A 15,865-nucleotide genomic window follows, 5' to 3' on the forward strand; every position below is an offset into this window, starting at 1 on the left:
AGGGCACTGGAGGGACTGGAAGCGCGACTTCCTCATCTACTTCGTGGCAGGCATCGACAGGAGTTGCTGGTCATCATCGACATCAAGATCTTCATCAACAAGAGATCCAAATCTCTCTAATTGGTGAAGATTAAACTCTACTTCATCTACATCAGCCCTACTACTACAACTACAGAGGCGTTCATGGATTCAAAGATTCTGGTCAGTATTAATCTAATTAATTCCGCATTAAGTAATTAGTGATCATGATTAGACTAAGCTAAGATCCTGTTCATGGATAATTAAATCTAACACTTAGAGAGCTAGAACACACACGTACACACACATACAATTTGTGGCAGGATCATCAAGCTTGTGCACATGGCAAGCATGGCGGTGAAGATGTGGGTGCTGATGGCACTGATGATGTGCGCTGGTGTGGGGCTCGGTGCTCCTGATGGTGCCGGCGCTGCCGCCGGCCTCGGCGGCCTGAGCTCGCCGGACTACAGCGGCGCGCTGGCCAAGGCCATCATGTTCTTCGAGGGGCAGCGATCGGGGCGGCTGCCGGCGAACCAGAGGGTGAAGTGGCGTGGCGACTCGGCGCTCAACGACGGCCAAGCCGACAACGTAATATATATATACGTATAAACTGCTACATTGTGGAACGAACGTTACTGCATTTCTGAATGCACAACACGATCGTAATTAATTAACTAATTAATTAATTGATAAGCTCATCGTTTTTGCTTATTCTGGTTTAATTATTAACTAGGTGAACTTGACGGGCGGCTACTACGACGCCGGCGACAACGTGAAGTTCGGCTTCCCGATGGCGTTCAGCATCACCTTGCTGAGCTGGAGCGCCGCCGAGTACCGCGGCGAGGCGGCGGCGGCAGGTCAGCTCCGCTGCCTCCGGTCGGCGATCCAGTGGGGCGCCGACTTCCTCCGCCGCGCCCACACCTCTCCGACCACCCTCTACACCCAGGTGGCAGATGATCTATCTATCAATCGATGATCATGCATTGCTGGCAACCATGCAGGATAGGATGATTAATTAATTTGTAGGCTAACTAATATCATCGGCGATAAGCTGATCGATCGACGACGATGTTTGTTGCATGGATTGCTAGGTTGGAGACGGCAACGCCGACCACAGTTGCTGGGAGCGGCCCGAGGACATGGACACGCCGAGGACGCTGTACAAGATCACCAAGAACTCGCCCGGGTCCGAGGCCGCCGGCGAGGCCGCGGCGGCGCTCGCCGCGGCGTACCTGGTGTTCAGGGACGACAGGGACAAGACCTTCGCCACGCAGCTCCTCGCCGCGTCCAGATCCGTACGTCGTCGCGTCTTCTCCATGCATGCACGATATTGACCGTCGTAGCATCGAAGCATCTGGATTTTTGCTGCACGATTTAGTGTTTCGTCAGATTTTGCCGTATATATGCATAGCGAAAGTAACAAAGTTTTTGCACAACCGATGGAGGAACTCCAAATAACCTAAGCAGAAAAGTTTCCAAAATTTGACCGATCCAGTACCAGTAACCCTGCAAGGATGCAGTCCAGTAAAAATATTTGACCATTTTTTTCCATTTGATCTGCTTTTCCCATTTCAGTTCACTTTGAAACTGATAAACCTTCTTCTCTATTTATACCATACTTCAAAATCTAGTTCATCTAAAAAAATGGATTTTCTTGAAAGTTCAAGTTTCTTTTATTGTTTTTTTTCTGTGGATATTAACTGTATGATCACCAACATATCAGCTCTTCGACTTCGCCAACAACTACAGGGGATCCTTCCAGTCCTCCTGCCCGTTCTACTGCTCCTACTCTGGCTTTCAGGTGATTGACCATCAGACTATTAGTAATATTATGTACACGTGAATTATGAACACACATCATCCACATGAACAGCAGTATACGTTTGTTGTACCTACTGATCAACGGTGAAATTTTTGTCGCATACCAGGATGAGCTCCTTTGGGCCTCGGCCTGGCTCTACCGGGCGACAAGGGACAGGAAATACCTCGACTTCCTGCAGAACAACCAGGGCGGCAGTTCAAACATGTTCAGCTGGGATAACAAGTATCCTGGAGCTCAGATGCTTGCAACACAGGTCACTCATCACATTCCCAAACCCCAATCGATCATCCAGTAGCTTCAAATGTCGAACCGACAGGCACATCAAGTCAATGATGTCTCTTTTCAGGAGTACTTGGCTGGAAGGACAGACCTGGAAGGCTACAAGAGGGGCCTGGACTCCTTTGTCTGTGCCGTGATGCCCAACAGCGGCAACACGCAGATTCGCACAACTCCTGGTATGAGTCAAGTTGTATGATCTGATAGGCTGAAAATCTCATTCTTAACAGATGATCACAATATCACAATCATTTATTCCAGGAAAGATTTTCACCTTGTTTGTGACTGCAGGAGGGCTTCTGTTTACAAGCGATTCAGTCAATATGCAGTACACAGCGACCGCAACCCTGCTGCTGTTCATCTACTCCAAGACGCTGAGTTCTTCAGGCTCCGGCACAGTCCAATGCAGCGGAGCAAGTTTCTCTCCAGATCAGATCCGTTCATTTGCAGCATCACAGGTACGCAACACTAGTAGTTCTCACATGTTTTCTGGATTTTGCCAGATTTACTGTACAGCATCTGACACGCTTGCGGTATTCAGGTGGATTACATCCTGGGGGACAATCCAATGGGCATGTCCTACATGGTCGGCTTCAGCTCCAAGTTCCCAAGGCGCATTCACCACCGTGGCTCATCGATCCCGTCCATCAAGGCTCTGTCAAGGAAGGTCACTTGCAATGAGGGGTTCTCGTCATGGCTCCCGACAAGCGACCCGAACCAGAACATCCATGTCGGTGCTATTGTTGGCGGACCTGATGGGAATGACCAGTTCCCTGATAACAGGGGGGATTCCACACACTCCGAGCCGGCAACATACATCAACGCAGCGTTTGTGGGTGCCTGTGCTGCTGCTCTGGGGCAGAACCAGGTGCAGGGGCCTGTGGGTGACATCGCGTCAGTGATATCATCTAAATAAATAGAGCAGAAAGATACACAACAAATGTAAGGACAGGGTCTGGTAAAGATCCAAGCATGATATCACCTTGTAACATCCACACTACTTATAGTCTACCCCTGCTCATTATCACCCTGTATGACATGATAAGAAGTACGAAATGAATGCAATGACAACTCTACAGTAGTAAACTATATGTATCCGCTGAGTCAAATATCTTTCAGAAAAATCCACCATGAAAATAAGAGAAAGTATACCACCTTTACCACCAATCTTGTTTCAATTTGATGGAAAAATGTTTTATCTACAATGATGTGCTACAGTATTTCCGCGAGCTATGACAAAATTAAACAAAAACGAATTCTATTGTCTTTACACTGCCATTTGTATAGTAGGGTATCGCTAGGTTTCTGTTTCTTCCCCTTCCCAATTGTTGGTCAAAATGGGCCATTAAGCTGGTCAATCCAGGAACCAGCCAAAGATGCCCAATTCACAGCAGTACCAAAGAGGAGCTCCCAGAACCAAAAATCCACAGCAAGAACTGAAGAAAAGATGAGCAGAGCAAGTGTCTCGTATCTATTCAAAGGCCAGCCTGAAGCCTCAGCCATTGTCTTCAAGAATGGGAGGGATTTGCTGTCTAGCTCTCGGCTCCTTATTGACCATGCTGCAACCCACTGCACGTCTGCTGGGACCATATTGAGCTCTTCTCGAAGACGTCTTCCCAGGTCTGGCATATGCCCACCACCATAAAGAACTGCTATTCTCTTGTACCCACAGTTTATTGCTTCCTTTATCTTCTCAGTGGCAACTCTGTTCCTCTCCCCAATGATAACTGATTTTTCCTCAATGGGTGACGTCACAGCTGTGAATCTTTAATAAAACAGAAAAAAATTAGTTCATACTTCACTTACACTTTATTCGCCTGATTGGTTTCAGAGTACTCACTCAGATGTCAGTTGTTTTGCCAAGAAAATCTTCAGAGCAGCTCCAACATCTAGCCTAGACAATGCCTCCAGCTCAGGAAATCCATCTTGGTTCTCCACCGGCAAACAAAGCCCAGTGATGACAAGTAGTCCAACAAGTGGCATTGGTAGCACACGTGAGGCCCAGAGTAACTTCGATCTCCAAAAGTCAAGACCATCTGGCATGTTAGTTGGCTGCACCAAGGCTTTGGTCGATTTCAGTGTCATGTCTACTGCAAATGTGAGAATACTTTCACCTCTTTCACTCTGAAAGACAGAAAGAAATGCAATTATAATATACTCTAATGAAAATGGCCAGTGAAATACATGTAGAAAACTGTACACATAAGTTTGCAAATCAGGGGAACATGCATGCTGAACGATTCTTATTCCACACTTAGTATGACGAGCAAAACAGTAATAACAGAAATGGAGTTAGTTACCATGCAACAATAGTTTTGTAACTAGTTTGGTGAGCAAACATTTCAAGAAGCAAAACAATCATGACATGACCAGATAAAACTGTTACCTGAAGCTGCTTGAACGTTTCATAGTCAAGGTCAGCATGCTGCCATTTCTCATTGCCATAATCAAGACAGTCTAACTGATAATCCAGTGAAAGGATCCGAGCCATTTGCTTCTGTATGAAGCCAAGAATACTGAATCCTCTACGTGAAGATTTCATCTTCTTAGCAGCCATTGGACCCTTCGGATGGTTCAAATTATCCCGACTCGTAACCATTTCATACAGGACGCAATCATAACCTTCAAGCTCTTTCTGCAGCCTATCAAAGTATCTAAAGAAAAAGAAAAAAGGATATCAGCAAATTCAATTGGTTGTTAGATGCTGATGTATGGAAACAGATGTATGGATATTTGACTAAACGAATGTCAACATGACAGTAAAAATAATGCTTAACATGAAACAGAGCCAAAGAGCATACTCTTTGTCGGCAATGTGAACTGTAGAAACCAAATCGACCTGCAGAATAAGAGGTCACGATTGATCAGAAAGCAGGGAAAGCTCATAAAACATTTCAGCACATCTTGTCAACTCACAATGTTGTGCATCGACCGTATTCTTTTGGAGCCAGAATTCTTCTACATGAAAATGAGAATAAAGAAACTTACAGAAATACTGGACCAATAGCACCCATTTCATTTCACCCAATTGCAATTCAGTTGGATTGAGAGGGAAAACACGGTAAATGTATGTTTTTAGTAGTAAACAATAATACTTTAGACGGTGAAGTTGATCAATCCCAAGCTTTGAGCGAGAAAAAGTATATTCAGATGCAAAAGAAGAAAAAACGCCAGCAGGACATTCCGTGCAGTTTGGTTTATATTTCGTATCGACATATCCAATTCCCCTCACACCCTTCTCTACGGAAGCAAGCAGGCAGAAAGAGCATGACCAGCAGACTCACGTGCAGGAAGGGGTGGAGGAGCGACCACGGGAACCGCTTCTCGAAGCGCACCACGGCCGTCTGCAGCTCCCCGCCGGCCACCCCTCCCCTTCCCCCAGCACCGCCGCCGCCGCCGCCAAGCTCGGGGCGGCGGTACCGTAGGTAGTCGGTGATGGAGCCGCCGCTGGCGGCGAACCGCTCCGTACCTCCCTTCCGCGCCGCCGCCTCCGCCGCCGCGGCGGCGACGACGACGCGGGAGCGCCGGCGGCGCGCGCGGGAGGAGGAGGGGAGCGCGGCGGCGAGCGAGGTGGACGGCGCCGCCGCCGTGGAGAGCATCGCCGCGGCGACGGTTAGGGTCTCCGGGGGCGTGAGAGCGGGAAGGGGGAGGCAGAGAGGGGTGGAGCTGGAGCGGCGGTGGAGAGGAAGCGAGAGTGAAGCCTCATCGACGGTGGCTCGGGCCCCTCCGGGAAGATGGGGTGGGGTTCCCTTCCCTACGCAGCCGGCGGGTGGGTCCGGTCACCGACACGTGGGCCCGGCGGCGTCCGATCTTTTCGTGCGTGGTTGGCTGGCGCGAGGCCACGACTGACGGAGAAGCAGGGGAGGAGAGAGGGAGACGGTGATCGGGCAGCATGGCACATTGGCATGGTAGAGTAGACAAATCAGGCATGTACAAAATTTTACTGCATCAGAATTTACAAGAGCAATGGGGGTGGAGAGAACATATCCGATGATGTTACAGTGCACATCCTGTTCATTCTATGCAGACCGCTAGTACTAGTACATTTTTCATTTAAACCCTGTTCTTCTGGTACATTTTACTCTAGCTCCATCTCTGCTCTCTGATTTCTTCCCAAACAGCGGGCGAGGAGTTGAGGTCGCCGACTCGCTGTGTTTCGATGCTAGGTGACTATGTAGCATGATGATATGGAGAAGTTGGGCGATGCTAGGTGACTATGTAGCATGATGATATAGAGAAGTTGGGCGACCCACGAGGTTGTGGTTCGAATGACCTAGATGCCATCATTATAAGTTTTTTAGGTAGTTTTTAGAAAAATGTTATCTCCATCGGATCATGGCTCAAACCGGATTGATGATTGAATTTCACTATCTGTTTGTGAACAGGTGGTGATCTACTCCATCACTGCCGATCTTGACACCACCTCCCCTCCAAAAAAAAAAGGAAAAATCCAGAGTAATAGGGCTTTTGGACCCATGGCAATGGGGATGGCTGCAATATAGTGAGATACCAATTTAGTGCCACACAAAGACCGATAATGCAAATAGCAGAACTCTTATGTGTAGAAATTCAAGGGATGAATCTCGGATAAATACTCTAAAACGCAATGAGATATCACTCTAGCGAAGTTTAAGAGAGATAGAGTCTAAATGAGCTCAGGTGATATCCAGACATTAGGCATGCATGTGTTTAACCATGCTGAAGAAGGCGCACATACAATACATTATCTTCACTTCATCACCACGGTGATGCTACCAAGGGAAATTAGATTACACCAAATAAAGGCCTACTTTGAGATTCAACCAGGATATGCATGGTAAATCGCTTGAGGTATCAAGTAGAGTGGGATGACATATTGGAAAGGATATATAGGCCCTTTTAAGATATCACTAGGTTTAAAAGTGAGCCTAAAAAGATGGTATGTAAATTATAGTCAATTTAATCTATTGTATAGTCTCAAGATTGGGCTTTGGAGTATGGCTTCTATTGTTATGTAAATTATACTCAATATAATCTATGTTTGTTTAGAACCGTATATCATGAGAATTAAATGCTACTTAAATTATTAAACTTGCATGATATTTATATGTTACATAATCATATTGCCAGGGTAAATTTAGAGTATTAGGAGGTTTGGAGAACTGGATACCTAGGTAAACGAAGGGTTAGTAAATGAAGGGGTAAACTAACAGTCTATCCAAAAATATTGACCCTCCATATTCAAAACCCTCCACGTTATCGTTTATCAGCATCGCTCGACTTCTGAGTTACGTTGTGCCCGCTTGACTTCCATCGCCACCACCTGGACATCGGCGTGGCCAGATGTCGTCGCGGCTGGACATCGTGGGCGCACGAGGGATAAAAAGAAGGCAGGAGCGAGGGAGGGCATGCACGAGAGGGAGGGAGAGTGGGGCCGGGAGTGCAGGAGGCGGGATGGCGAGGTGGACAGGCTCGTAATGGTGGACAGCCTCGCAATATTTGTCGAGCGAGCCTGAGTGGATGGCGAGGATGAAAGGTCAACGAGGAGATTACCTACCCTGTTGGAAGCTCATTTTACTGTTTCTTTTATTTTTTTAGCTAATCTATCAAGGATAAAGAGTCTTTTGGAGATGCTCATCCTCATCCCCGATAGCCACAATAGCAGCCGCCCCATCACCTCCGCATGCTCTTGGTGCCTCGGCGGCCCCGCTGCACTTTCCTCTGGTTGTACCTAGTTACAAGTTTGTTGTCAAGTGTCTCGAGAAATGTTATTGATAGATTTAGGTTTGTTCGTAGTAGTATCGCTTAGTCATATTACTCATATAGTTGTCATCTTGGATGAGAAGGTGCTAAAGTTTGCAGTTTTTGCAAATGGATACCACTCCTGCTGCTAAAATAATATTAAGCTTTGTTAAAATGATTGTAAAGTACCGATGGATACTTTTGGGTACTTTTGCCTTGAATATTTTTTCTAGCCATTGATCAATAAAGATATTTATTAAATTAAATTAGTATTCGGTCCCATTTTTGTTACTTGGTCCTACATTTTTGTACCATCAGGTACTTTAGTCTAGGTACTTCCAAGTACTTCCTACCTTAATCACCGTTCGATTCTGTCAGATGAACGGCTCTTATTTTTTTTAATCATTGTAAAAATTCTGTATCATTTTATGGTACTTATCTGTTCTATTTTAAAGCAAGCTTCCCGTGATTCATGCTCTCTTGGGTGTGAAAGTGATCGGGTGCTCTAGCCTAAGAGGGGGAGGGGGTGAATTAGGCACTAATAAAAACTTAGACCTATGGCTCCAACTAGTTTGCACAAAGCTTAAACTAAAACAAGCTATCTAGATGTGCAACTAGGTTGTTCTAGTGTAAAACCCCTATCCCAAAAGAGTTTAGCAACCTATAGCCTTTCCTATCAAGAAACTATTCTATGAAAGTAAAGGCATACAAATTACTAGAAAGAAATGCGGAAGCTTAAAGAGCGGGATAGGAGATAGCAAACTCTTGACGCGGGTGTTTATCCCGTGGTTCGGTTAGCCACAAAGGCACACCTACATCCACGTTGTTGTAGCACTCACTAAGAGTATTGCTACTCGGCCACCAAGTCTCTTCCGTGAACACAATCACGGTCACCTTGGCCCCGGGTTCCACTAAGGAGCTTCTCCACAAAGGATGGGGGTCTCCACGTCCCCCGCACAAAGGTGTCGTCGCCGCTCCACACCAAGTCGGAGGGTCGATGACGTTGCCGGCGAGCTCCACGCTCCAAGGTGCCGGCGCACCAAGCTCTTGTTTTGGTTCACTAATGAACCACAGCACAAAGGCTCTAAGCCTTGCAAACTCACTCACTAAGAGCTAATCCTTTACACAACACTCTCAAAGAGTGCTAAGGGCTAAGGATATGATCTTGATGCTTTTGTATGGCTTGGAGATGTTCTTGGGTGTGTGTGGGATGTCCAGCAACTCCAGCAATCTTCAAATGGCCGGGGTGAGGCGTATATATAGGCCACCAAGTCTTGTAGCCGTTGCTCCAACGGTTAGCTGAAAATCTGCGTACCACCGGAAGAACCGATGCCTCTTGGCAGGGTAGCGTCGGTTCATCCGGTCACTCATAACACGAAGTAGCCGTTGGACTCCTGATGGCTGACGCAGAGACCACCGGTTGAACCGATGCTTTGCACCGATGCCTCACCGGTTCAACCGGTGCTGAAGGAATCTTCTCCTGGACGCTGACGTCATTACACCGGTGGTATGCACCGATGCACCGTCGGTTGAACCGGTGCTGAAGAAACTTCTTCTGGGCACTTGACATCGTCTCTGGTACAAAGGACGGCCATTGCACCGATGCCCTATTTTAGACCGTCGGTTCAACCGGTGCCTATAGGCTGACTTGGCTTCGATTCCCTTCTGCACCAAAGTATCAAGGCGTCGGTTCTTCCGACTACCATCGGATGCTCCGATGCCCTGGCGTCGGTTCTTCCGGTGCTCCTGAATCGAAGAGCTTTCAGGGCGCTGCCCTGAGACCCGCGAGGGGCGGCTCCCCCTCGACCCCCGTCCGCTAACCGGGTAGCGGAACCCCCGTAGGGGCTGCCCTTCGGGCCTTGCTACGCCTATTTTCTCTTTCTCTTTGTCATCACTTGAACCTAAAAGCCTGAGAATGATCATCTTAACAATCATATTAGTCCAAGTGTTGTGTTGTCATTCGATCACCAAAATCACTCGAAATGGCATAAATGGTGCCATGTTCGTTACAGGGTGTAGAAGCGTTTTTTTTTCTGCATAATTGGTTGGAAAAGCTCCTGCTTTTTCTAGAATAATAAAATGATAACTTGAATCTCCTACTTTAAATGATTCAAATTTCTAAAAATTGTACCCCTACTTTGTTCTCTAAGTACTAAAGACAGAAAAAGTGCATAAGTTAACTTGGTTGTAGGTCCTGGTTAAGTACAAATACATTTTCAATCACATATATAAATTACGGTGGGTTTTCTCATTAATTGTATTATCACACGACACACATACATACGCATGTGCCATCTTTTTCTCTGCAATCAAATGCAGACATAATAGCCAAGTAAGCATATGCATATATACCGCATTCTGCTCAATCTTATGTTGTAGTCCTATTGACAGATAAATACACCAAATGCAGACAGATCCAGGACCACCAGGAACAAATGACCCAGACATTGATCATCAAATCAAGATGTAAGACCCAGTAAGTCTGAATCAACAGCACCCTTGATTGCTGCAGGAAAAACTCAGTAGAAACCCAATCTCTAGTCTGCATCCATGAAATCTGCCAATTCAGGCTTCATAATACTTTACGTGCATGTACATGTTTCTACCCTCCACAAAGAGGCAGTACAGTCCAATTCACCACAACTCTTATTTGCAAGCTGCAAACATACACAATAGGCTGCACTTTTTTGCAGAAATCAAATTGTCTTTGGCAGATTATATGCTTTCTTGAGGAACTTCGTAGCTGCCTCTTCATTTCGATAGCATAAAACACGTAGTATCGTGTTTGGGTTATCTGGGCTCCAATGGGGAGGTACCGGAGGCATGGGGAACCTAGATTTTGTTGTACATTCATATGATTCAGAAATTGTCTTCTTGAATCGTTCAATGAGGGTCTCAGTATCTGTCCGCAGCAGGGGCAGAATGCTCTTAACCTCCGAGGAAGCCTTGGCAACTAATTCCTCTGGTAGGCCATCATTGTATGTTAAATAGAAGCCTCGAAGGGCTCTGAAGTCGTCCTCTATTATCTGATAGTCCTGACAGCAGAAAGCACGTGTCGGCCCACCAGCTAGAAGCACCAACAGAAAGGCATCAAAAGAGGCTTTCATCAATGCAGTTATCAGACGGTTTCTCACTTTGCTATGCACTGTGGAAGATACAATCCTAAGGATCAGACCAAGCTCTTTTAACAAAGGCAGTATCCTGTTTGATGCAGGGCTACCAACATAGAGAGTATCCATAAGAACGTGACTCAGATCGTTGAATATCACCATATATGCAGTTGTCTCACACAGCTGTTGGATTCCTTCTTGGCAAGCTGCCTGGGATAGCTCAAAGTTGATGCTCAGCCCACCAGCAACATCAGGCTGAGCAGCATTTCGCAAGCATGATTTTATCTTCGTATCCAGGTTTTCTAACTCATTTTGGATGTAGTGGAGGGTATTTATTCGAAAACATAGACCAGGAAGACTAGAGGTTTCATTTCCAGTTGTTGATCCAACCTGTGATCCACGCTTCACAGGAAATTGTTGTTTTTCATTTTTCTTGAATAATTTGGATCCAACATCACACCTTGTTAGATGAGGTAACTGAGGAAATACAGTGCTCCGTGTTCCTGTAAATTAATTTAAAATGAAGTCACCAATATTATTATGTAATAGAACTGTCTTCACAATATACTTACCACAGCCAGATTTCACTTTAGAGACATAATAATGTAGACATTTATCGAGTCCAGCTGTCAGATCAGAAAGCAGAGTAGAGTGCATTGGAATAGACAACTCAAAAAATGCATCAAAAGTCTCCTCAATTAATTGCAGCATATCCACAGAAGAGGGAGCAAAACTGTCACTGTTATTATCCACTGGGTTCCAAGTCTGCATAGAAATTCACAAAATTAATGAGGCATTATATAAAGTTCTGAAGTTTCTACCTAAAATGTTGTATAAATATTTTGAAACCTCGCAGGCTCTTTTTTATGTCTATTGCTGAGAATGGATGAAGCATGAATACCCAAAATAGCAGATCACTTGAGTCAGGAATCAAGGGCTCATATATTATACTTTTGATGTGTAGTATCAACTAGTGCCTCATATTCATCACTAGACTTCGAGCTATTGTTGATAAAAAATCAATGTAACAAATTAACATGCTGAAGCATGCAACAGTAACAACATTGAAAATAGTTTTACTTTTCATATACAGTGAAGTCTTAGAAGTAAATAAAATGTCAAGGTTATTGCTATGCATAATAGGTAAGATATTGGAGTAAAGAAAAACAAGGACACCTCCTGCTCTAACTTCTGGTCAGCACATCCTTTAAGTTTGTCTATTTGTTCTTTTACCCACGCTTTCACCAGATTAGCCATTACAGTTCCAGCTTCATATGGTGGCATTTGTTTTACCAATGACTTGCCTCCAGCTATGTCCATAGAATCTTCAATAGCAATATGAATTAGATCCTTTTCTAACTTGTCAGCTGCCTTAAGCACTTGAACTGTATCTGGTGTGAGCTCTGTAAGCCCAGCAGTAAATTGCTTCAGCTCATTTCCGAAGCAAGCATGAAGGGTTGCAACAGCGACACCAGCAGCAAGGGGGTGCCATTTCTTCAATATTGGACTGTACACATTTTTCTCCTTAATAGCAAGGTCACTTGTTTTCTTTGCCAGAAATGACAGGGCAGGCATACGGTTCCTTGATGACCTCTTTGAAGCTCCCTCTTCCATTGTCTGTATGAATCAACACTACACAAAGAATAAGCACTGGTACAAGTGTTGAAAGTTAAATACACTAATAAAGCACTTCATAATGTTGTCATAAATAGGTGCACACAAGTTGAAAGAAGAAATTTCCAGACAGTTATCAGCAGTACTCGGAGCCTAAGGTTGCAGTCATGCTTTACAGAATCAGGCAACACTTTGTGAAATATGACAGAAAGTCGTTAAAAAAAGAAAAAAAAGGAAAGATGGTTGAACTTCAAAATATCCATACTTAAATAGTGAAACAACTGAGCAAAAACAGTCATCCTGTTTGGAACTTACTTGAGCAAAAGCAGAGCGAAGTGATGAGTGTATATAGGTTTCAATCCTGCTGCGCATAACATCAATATCTCCCTTCACTCCACTATGGTTTTCATAAGACGTATCTTGATTTTCAACAAGAATCTTTGCAGCTGAGATTCCTATTGAAACAATATATTGCAGGGAGTAAATATTACCAGTATTGAAAGTTTCATGGTACCCAAGCAGCCTTTTCTCAGTCCAGCCCATTATCGAGCTTAAAGTGGAGCCCAATACATCACAATAATCTGGGTCTTTTGTTATTTTAGCATCTTTTGCAACTTCAACTAACAGATTTTCTGTAGCACAAAACAAATCATTACTATTTACTTGTCCCAACATGACAAAATGGTTGAACAATGCCCAGGTAAAGTAAAGGTTATGGAGCATTTGATTGACTCCAAAAATAGGCCAAGTTTTCTTTAACAGCTCCATTGTTTCATCGATCTCTTGTACTACAGAGCCTTCATCAACATCAAAGCAAGCTTCTACCAGCATCTTGTAGATATGGAGATTCAGTGGGAAGCCATCTGCCCAGTGACACTCGTCAGAAGTTTCATCAAGGGATCTACATGCAAGGGACACGACAGCATTGCGCAGCCTTATCATGGACTCAGAGTTCCTCCCAGTTTCAAGTTTCCCATCATATGCTTCATGTATTATTTGCCGCATTATTTTTGCAGAAATGCTTGATTTCTTTAAAGGAACAAGAGGGTGGACAAGCAAACCAGCCTCGAGAAGCTTGAAATTCCTAGTTTGCCAAGCCTCGTACTCAAGAGGGTCCAGGAAATCTGATGCTTTACACTTCTGCACGAACTCTAAGGGCCAAACCATAGAGTCTGCTGGTGTGCCAAGCTGTTTCAAGGGAAAAAAGGGTGAAAATGAACTTAAATTGTTCCTCTTTGTATACACAACAGAAATATGGTTCAGCAAATTCTAGATAATTAAATGCAGGACTCTGAAAGCAATAGTGACCCACCAATGACTCTCAGGTAATTTACTTTCCTAGAATGCTTGCTGAAGCTTGGCAATTTCTAGAAATATCCATAATCTAAAATAAGAGGAAAGGAAAAAGGAAGGATGCAGTTCAAATTTGGCATATCTAAAAGGAAACCTATATTCCACACATGTCATGTAACGATAGTCCTGAAATCCACAACCAAAAAAGAAGCTTAGGTTAACAAACAAAACTTTGAAGCGCAACTAGTGCGACATATTAACACAAATTCATCACCAAACATTGCCTCACAATTCAATAAGTGCTGTGTAAGCAACTACTATTACTAGAATGCTTGGTAATACAAGCCAGGAAGACCTGAAAAAAAAACATCCAAAGGACGGCACCTAAGTACACAATAATTGGACTTTCTCACTAGGAGTAGCATAATAAGAAAATCTACGCATCGAGGTGCAATAGATCACCAAGAAAAAAGACTATGATTATTTCCAACATTTATAAGCTGAATGGAACACCCCTGGCTGTCATGCTATATTTTTATATTATATCTTTCTTTGCCAACTTAGCTCTGCATTGCTGAATCACACACGTGAAACACCCTAATATGATAGAAAAAAAAACATACCGCTCACTACTGACCCACACACGTTCAAGAACATAAAGGACAAATAAAGATAATTAAGCAAACGTTCAAGGACAGCGTACAACGCAAGTACGAATTAACTATGCAATGGAGGGCGGCATTACCAAAGTCCCACACAGTCATCATAAATAAAATGCAGACACACCATTACCGGCTACAGCAGACACATGCTGAACAGAGTCACCTCCCTTTTCCAGTTCCAGGAAGGGGATTAGGGGAAAACTGAGCATTTGCCTCGATTGAGCTTGCAACCTCAAGCGCAAAAAAAATAATCAAATATCCAAGCCAAGAACCAGTGATGCCAAGAACACCAAATCGGTACTTGAAACCACTGGCATGACACACTACCAACCGCACGGAACTACCCCGAATCGGCCGACACGGCAACAACCAAGAAAAAAAATGCAACATTTGATGAAGTAATGAAGCTGGATAGTCCCTTTCAAGAAGCCGAGATCCTAACCTGTCCGGCGGCGACGCGGAGCAGCGCCCGGCGGATCCTCGCGTCGGCCTGCTCCGTAACCCCCATCCGCGCCCGCACCAGCTCCAGCACCGCCGCCGTCCCGCCAGTGGAGGACGGCGAGGGCCCGAGCCCGAAGGCCCCCTTCATCTTGGCAGCCGCCGTCGCGGCCTGAGGAATGTAGGTGAGGGGCTTGGCGCCGGTGGCCCGGGAGGCGGCGACGAGCAGCTCGTAGGCGGTGGCGCGGAGGTCGGCGGCGGAGAGGGCCACGCCGAGGTCGGGGAGTGGGGACGGCAGCGGCGGAGCTGTGGTGGCGGCGGCCGGGTCACTGGAGCGGAAGAGGCGCGCCATGGCCGCCGTTTTTTTTTCCTCTGCGATTTGTTTTTCTTTCCTTCTTGTCAGAGCAGTTTTGGCGCGAGTTCAGCGCGCCTTCTCTTTGTTTGGGGATGATAACCCCTTTTGATTTTTCAGCTTAACTGACAAAAGCTAAACCAGCTCACCTAACAAATTTTCTTTTTTCTTTTCTTTTTCATGCATTGCCATCATCTTAAGTTAGTCTAACGCGTCACGTGCTTCTTTCAATTTACTATGGAACAGTAAATTGATTACAAAGTGTATGCAGCCAATTGATTACGATGAACAGTTTATGTTGGAAACTACTCCATAGTTTGGTGAAATATTATAGGTGAGCTGTGAGCAGAAGGGCCAAACGGGAAGGTGGATGACGGTTTTTAATCCGGCGAGCCGCACGCCGACAAGGACGCGGTCCGGGCGCTGTCCCCGCTTGGAATTTCGCGAGTGATGTGTAAAATTTTAAGTGTAAAATACTGTAATATTTTTGTTTATATTTAATAATTATTGTTCCGTCATATATTAACTAGGCTCAAAAGATTCGTCTCGCAAATTATAA

At 45.0% G+C, this 15,865-nt stretch overlaps 3 protein-coding genes across 5 annotated transcripts; 1 reads left to right on the forward strand and 2 right to left on the reverse strand.

The window, feature by feature from the left end:
- Positions 1–369: 369 nt before the first annotated feature.
- Positions 370–3,144, forward strand: LOC120712239 (endoglucanase 20-like). Its single transcript, XM_039997989.1, has 8 exons — positions 370–606; positions 752–964; positions 1,110–1,313; positions 1,742–1,819; positions 1,947–2,093; positions 2,187–2,295; positions 2,408–2,574; positions 2,658–3,144. The coding sequence occupies exons 1-8, from the start codon at positions 370–372 to the stop codon at positions 3,030–3,032; spliced, it is 1,530 nt and encodes a 509-aa protein (XP_039853923.1). The 3' UTR covers positions 3,033–3,144.
- An 85-nt stretch (positions 3,145–3,229) lies between these two features.
- LOC120712240 lies at positions 3,230–5,715 on the reverse strand. The gene is made up of 5 exons (XM_039997990.1): positions 5,401–5,715; positions 4,918–4,955; positions 4,503–4,770; positions 3,957–4,240; positions 3,230–3,881 (listed from the first exon to the last, which is right to left on the reverse strand). Exons 1-5 carry the CDS (start codon positions 5,713–5,715, stop codon positions 3,449–3,451), a joined length of 1,338 nt encoding a protein of 445 aa, XP_039853924.1. The 3' UTR covers positions 3,230–3,448.
- Positions 5,716–10,035: 4,320 nt separating this feature from the next.
- Positions 10,036–15,402, reverse strand: LOC120712241 (protein unc-13 homolog). Of its 3 annotated transcripts, none has more exons than XM_039997991.1 (5): positions 14,959–15,402; positions 12,877–13,749; positions 12,124–12,564; positions 11,520–11,712; positions 10,036–11,450 (listed from the first exon to the last, which is right to left on the reverse strand). In XM_039997991.1, the coding sequence occupies exons 1-5, from the start codon at positions 15,304–15,306 to the stop codon at positions 10,534–10,536; spliced, it is 2,772 nt and encodes a 923-aa protein (XP_039853925.1). In that variant the 5' UTR covers positions 15,307–15,402; the 3' UTR covers positions 10,036–10,533. The 3 variants fall into 3 exon arrangements, with proteins under 3 accessions (XP_039853925.1, XP_039853926.1, XP_039853928.1); XM_039997992.1 differs by having other exon boundaries at positions 12,127–12,564; positions 14,959–15,362; XM_039997994.1 differs by lacking the exon at positions 14,959–15,402 and adding an exon at positions 14,647–14,796.
- Positions 15,403–15,865: the final 463 nt, after the last annotated feature.

Source organism: Panicum virgatum, chromosome 6K (genome assembly GCF_016808335.1).
Source record: "Panicum virgatum strain AP13 chromosome 6K, P.virgatum_v5, whole genome shotgun sequence".
NCBI classification, from domain to species: domain Eukaryota; kingdom Viridiplantae; phylum Streptophyta; class Magnoliopsida; order Poales; family Poaceae; genus Panicum; species Panicum virgatum.

Bases quoted from the DNA above. Each gene is read 5' to 3' on its own strand.
- LOC120712239 (XM_039997989.1), top strand. From the start codon at position 370: ATGGCGGTGAAGATGTGGGTGCTGATGGCACTGATGATGTGCGCTGGT. The intron at 1,314-1,741 runs GTACGTCGTCGC...CCAACATATCAG, and splicing joins TCCTCGCCGCGTCCAGATCC to CTCTTCGACTTCGCCAACAA. The intron at 2,296-2,407 runs GTATGAGTCAAG...TTGTGACTGCAG, and splicing joins GCAGATTCGCACAACTCCTG to GAGGGCTTCTGTTTACAAGC.
- LOC120712240 (XM_039997990.1), bottom strand. From the start codon at position 5,715: ATGCTCTCCACGGCGGCGGCGCCGTCCACCTCGCTCGCCGCCGCGCTC. The intron at 4,241-4,502 runs GTAACAGTTTTA...TCTGTCTTTCAG, and splicing joins AAACGTTCAAGCAGCTTCAG to AGTGAAAGAGGTGAAAGTAT. The intron at 3,882-3,956 runs GTGAGTACTCTG...GTTTTATTAAAG, and splicing joins GCAAAACAACTGACATCTGA to ATTCACAGCTGTGACGTCAC.
- LOC120712241 (XM_039997991.1), bottom strand. From the start codon at position 15,306: ATGGCGCGCCTCTTCCGCTCCAGTGACCCGGCCGCCGCCACCACAGCT. The intron at 12,565-12,876 runs GTAAGTTCCAAA...TGATTCATACAG, and splicing joins TTCGCTCTGCTTTTGCTCAA to ACAATGGAAGAGGGAGCTTC. The intron at 11,451-11,519 runs GTAAGTATATTG...ATTAATTTACAG, and splicing joins TAAAGTGAAATCTGGCTGTG to GAACACGGAGCACTGTATTT.